The sequence below is a fragment of the Monopterus albus genome, unplaced genomic scaffold, assembly GCF_001952655.1.
Source record: "Monopterus albus unplaced genomic scaffold, M_albus_1.0 scaffold52.1, whole genome shotgun sequence".
Lineage (NCBI taxonomy): Eukaryota > Metazoa > Chordata > Actinopteri > Synbranchiformes > Synbranchidae > Monopterus > Monopterus albus.
This window is the reverse complement of record NW_018127932.1, coordinates 1,069,287-1,073,785: the sequence shown is the minus strand read 5'-3', so window position 1 is coordinate 1,073,785 and position 4,499 is coordinate 1,069,287. Positions and strand designations below refer to the sequence as shown.

The 4,499-nt window shown below is 39.1% G+C and overlaps 1 protein-coding gene across 2 annotated transcripts in view; it reads right to left on the bottom strand.

The window, feature by feature from the left end:
- Positions 1–4,156, bottom strand: part of LOC109961113 (stress-induced-phosphoprotein 1) — a 10,140-nt gene extending 5,984 nt beyond the window's left edge. Inside the window, exons 1-4 of one of the 2 annotated variants that reach the window (XM_020601715.1) lie at positions 3,940–4,156; positions 1,031–1,107; positions 861–941; positions 721–777 (exon numbers count right to left, since the gene is read on the bottom strand). In XM_020601715.1, the coding sequence (XP_020457371.1) occupies positions 721–777; positions 861–941; positions 1,031–1,107; positions 3,940–3,997 (273 nt within the window). In that variant the 5' untranslated portion in view covers positions 3,998–4,156. The remainder of the gene's footprint in view (positions 1–720; positions 778–860; positions 942–1,030; positions 1,108–3,939) is intronic. The other variant, XM_020601716.1, reaches the window with a different exon arrangement.
- Positions 4,157–4,499: the final 343 nt, after the last annotated feature.

The following is a 4,499-nucleotide window of genomic DNA, read 5'->3' as shown; positions in this document are numbered from 1 at the left end:
GTGTTTATGTATAAAGCCAGGAAAAATTTATTACCTGGTGGAATTCAAAAGTTATTTAATGAAAGGGAAGGGGGATACAATTTAAGGGGTCAGTTAAATTTGAAAAATTCATGCTATACGTACAACCAAGAAAAGATTTTGTATTTCCATAAGTGGGGTAAAACTATGGAATAATTTAAGTGTGGACATAAAAAATAGTAATAGAATTGACGAGTTTAAACATAAATATAAAGGTATGTGTCAATCAAGATATGAGCAAGAACAGGCTTAATGATTAATTAGATGGAACATTGCGGGTGTGGTGTATGAATGTTAACACTCTGTAATAATTCTTTAATATATTACTTGTGTGGTGTAGAAGATAATTATTTAAGAATGTAATTATGTAAGAATGTTAACACTCTGTTATAATTTTTTAGTATATTACTTGTGTCGTGTAGAAGAGAATTATCTATGTAGAGATACTGCTTGCAAACCAATGATGGTAAGATGATGTCATGGGGTAGGACTGGATAAGTCTGACTTCTTCCTATTCCATTCAAGCATGTACTAGGTATAAGCAAATTGATATTGGATTAGCATTTGTTGGATATGTGTAGATATATCAACTGTCTTTACATGCTTGAAAGAATAAATTAAATCAATCAAATAAATTCCCAGCTATTCACAGTAAAGGCAAATGGACGAGTGCATTCCCAGAAGGAACAGTGGGACTGTTACCTGTTTGGCGCTCTCATTTTGCTTCACCTGCTCCTGTTTCTTACGTTTTCGACGGCGCTGAAACAGATGCAGTAGTTAAACGTCAGAAAATGCACAATTTTAATAGACATTAAAAGCGATGTTAGGAATTTTGTGCACACCTTCCTCTTGGCTTTACGTCGTTCTGCCTTCCGTCTGACCTTCTCTTCCTCACTCAAATCGTCCTCTCCGTTTAATGCATCCTAAACAGACACACAGAGTCAAACACTGCAGTTTATTTTCACCTTTGCAGTCCTGACATCATCCTGTCAGAGTGACACTGTTTGTTTACCTGTGACAGAGTGGTATCATCACTTGGCTCTGGGGTTAAAGTACCACAGTCCATCTGCTCCTCCTGCTCCTGGGTGCCTGCCAAACAGCACATTAGTACAGTGTCTTCTGCTGTCTTAAATTTTGTCACTATATAAGAAAATGTCTTAATATACAGTAGCTCTCAGATGGTAGTGTGGAAGATCATATATCATTTAGTGCTCTTGTTCAGCAATGCTTGACCAGTATATCCACAAGTGCATTTCTTTACTCTGCTCATGAAAGTAGAAGAACTGTCCAACAGAGTCAAAGTGCATAGTGTCTAATGAAATATGATAAGACAGGCCGCACACTTAGCTTCTACATCCAATGCATTGGTTGTCTGGATGGCAAATAAACCATCCATCATCATTCAAGTCCAAGTCTAATCACTTTGACACCGAGAACAGAATGGAAAACACACATCTAAATAGCACTGGGTGTAGAAACAGGAAGGATGATGTCATGCTTTAACCATGAGACAAAAATGCACACAAAACTGCTCCGCTAGATTGATTCAAGGTGTCTCTTTTTGGTCTTTGATGTATCTCCTCCTCTGCAACATACAGCTGCCTCGAGTACTGATGTTTGAGAACACCCTATCCTGTCTTTTCTCAGAAACCTGGTTGAAAAATAACATGGAAAAGAGCCACTGCCCGGGATGTGTGTGTTTTTGTGTGTGTGTGTGTGTGTGTGTGTGTGTGTGTGTGTGTGTGTGTGTGTGTGTGTGTGTGTGTTTGCTGGGGGCAGAGATCAGATTAAACCACAACCCTGTAGCTGATTTAGGCCTGATGGTAGCAGACGAACTACAAGACAAAAGGAAGCAAACCACTTTACCATGTAGGAATCTAGGTGGTGTCAGAGTTCTATTTGTTCCATGAAAATTTCCAAAGACGTGATCATTTCATACTTTGTGACACATTGTGAGGGCACTGATGAGAATGGTTCTAACTCTGTTCAGTATGGTTTTACTCTCTAATAGCAAGCTGCATTTCTTGTAAGGAGGAAAAAGACAAGCAGCCACTCTGTGTATATTCTCTAGAGTACTAGAGTCTGGTTAACATTGTATAAATGCTCTAAATGTACAGTTGAAGTCAGAAGTGCACATACACATGGGCTGAAGTCATTAAAACAGATTTTTTTTTAACCCCTCTACAGATGTCATGTTAAACTCTCATTGTGACAAGTCGGTTAGGACATGCACTTTATGCATGACACCAGTAATTTTTCCAACAGTTGTTTACAGATAGATTATTTCTTTTATAGTTCACTATATCACAATCCCAGTGGGTCAGAAGTTTACATACACTCAGTTTACTGTGCATTTAGACAGCCTGGTAAATTCCAAAAAATTACGTCATGGCTTTAGAAGCTTCTGATTGACTAAATGACATCATTTGAGTCAATAGGAGGTGCACCTGTGGATGTATTTTAAGGCCTACCTTCAAACTCTGTACCTCTTTGTTTGACATCATCAGAAAATCAGCCAAGACTTCAGTAAAAAAAAACTGTGGACCTCCACAAGTCTGGTTCATCCTTGGGGACAATTTCCAGAACTGAAAAAGCGTGTGCGAGCAAGGAGGCCTACAAACCTGACTCACTTCCACTGGTTCTGTCAGAAGGAACGAGCTAAAGTTCCAGCAGCTTATTGTAAGAAGCTTGTGGAAGGCATCCTGAAACATACCACGGGAATGAGTTGGTGACTCCAAATGTACATAAAAAGTGGAAGGAATTTCAGCTGCCTGTGTCTGCATCGTTACTCAAATGTCAAGAAACAGCCATTGCTAAACCACTGCATCTATATCCCATCAGATGAATCAAGGTTTCTTCCAACATTTTACTGTAAATGGAATTTTCTCCTAACAAAAAAAGTCTGTGGACAAAAGTAACAAACATGTCTCTGTTTTTCCCTCTCAAGCCAACTGCCTAAATTAGAGTTGAGTTGAAAGGTGAGCTCTTTCCACAGGAATGCAAAATAACATCATCAGGAACTGGGACTTTAACTAGGAAATCAGCTTTGTGGGTCATCGTCCCTGCTGTTCTTCAACAGCATTATGCAAAGAGAGAGAATGAGAACATAACTTTATCACTGAAGTGACTCAGTGTTACCACATTAAAGCAGGAGCACACCTGGTAAGTTTTCAGCCTCTCTACAACCAAGCACATGGCTGTAGGACAGCTGTTGTAAATAGAGGTGAGTCTGTAAACATTTAACTTGGTGTGGAGAAGTTGGGGGAAAGCCTGTAATAATCGGAAACGTTTATAAACCGCAGCACATAAAAAAAAAAAAACATTTAATACATGAGAGATTATATCATCATCTATTTCTAGAGGTGATGCTCAGCTGCCTCTGCTGTGGGTTTAAGTTAGCCAGAAAACTAACCTGCTCTGTGGCCTGTGCTGATTGGAAACTAACACCAAGAAAAGGAACAAAGTATAGGCACATGACACGGGTTACATGGAACACACAAACTTCTGCTCACATCACTGTAAAGCTACAGGGCTTCTGCCACCGATTAGAGAAGTTACTGTACCAACACGCTACAGGGAATACGCTTCTAATGTCTGCTAGTTTTGGCACACCTGAACGTTTACGTTATTACTTGCTTCGATGCTGTAAATGTCTATGGGAGAGTGTTTTAGATACGTCACCACAACAACTTTATGGCACCGTGGTTGAAAGTGGTGCAAGTCAGGGTGTAGCTGGCATGAGGGGAACTTTCATTGTTTGACAAAGACCTCAGTCTGAAACAGCGAAATACTCTCACAAGTAAACCAAGTGGTAGGTGCTATTCGCCATTTCGCTGTCAGACTAGTTTCACGGTAGCTTACGGGATCAGTTTAACTTGAGACAAGTTTTAGAAAGTTTTACAAAAGTGGGACGTTTCTTACCGCTCCCGATTCCCAACAGCCTGCATATATCTCTGGTGAACTTCATGAGTGTAACCATCCAGCATTATCGACTCGAGTATCCGATAAAAAAAAATGTTAACAAATATTTATAGTTAGTCTTTTGCTGATCGCTTTTGTGACATCGGGACAATCAGTATCAAATCTCCGGGAATCTTTGGTGGTTTAGTCCACTTCCTGTCAGAGAGCGACGCCTAGTGCGCCCCGAGCAGCGTCTTAAAGGCACAGGACGCCCTTAGCGATTATTGAACGGTTCAGATCTGATCAGAATCATGTAATTAACACTCATTAAGAATGATAATAATATGTATAGTTTAATATCTATAGTTTTTGGACCAACTATCAGTGTGAGAAATATTAAAGTAAGTTTCCATCCAAGTACTCAATCCCATTCTGCCTTTACTCTTTTCTCTAGTGCTCTGATATATATATATATATATATATATTTTTTATTTTATTTTATTTTTTCAGATAGATATTATGTATTAGAAATGTTTAGTGGAGATAGGATGTCTAGTTACTGTTAAATGCTTAGGCATGCA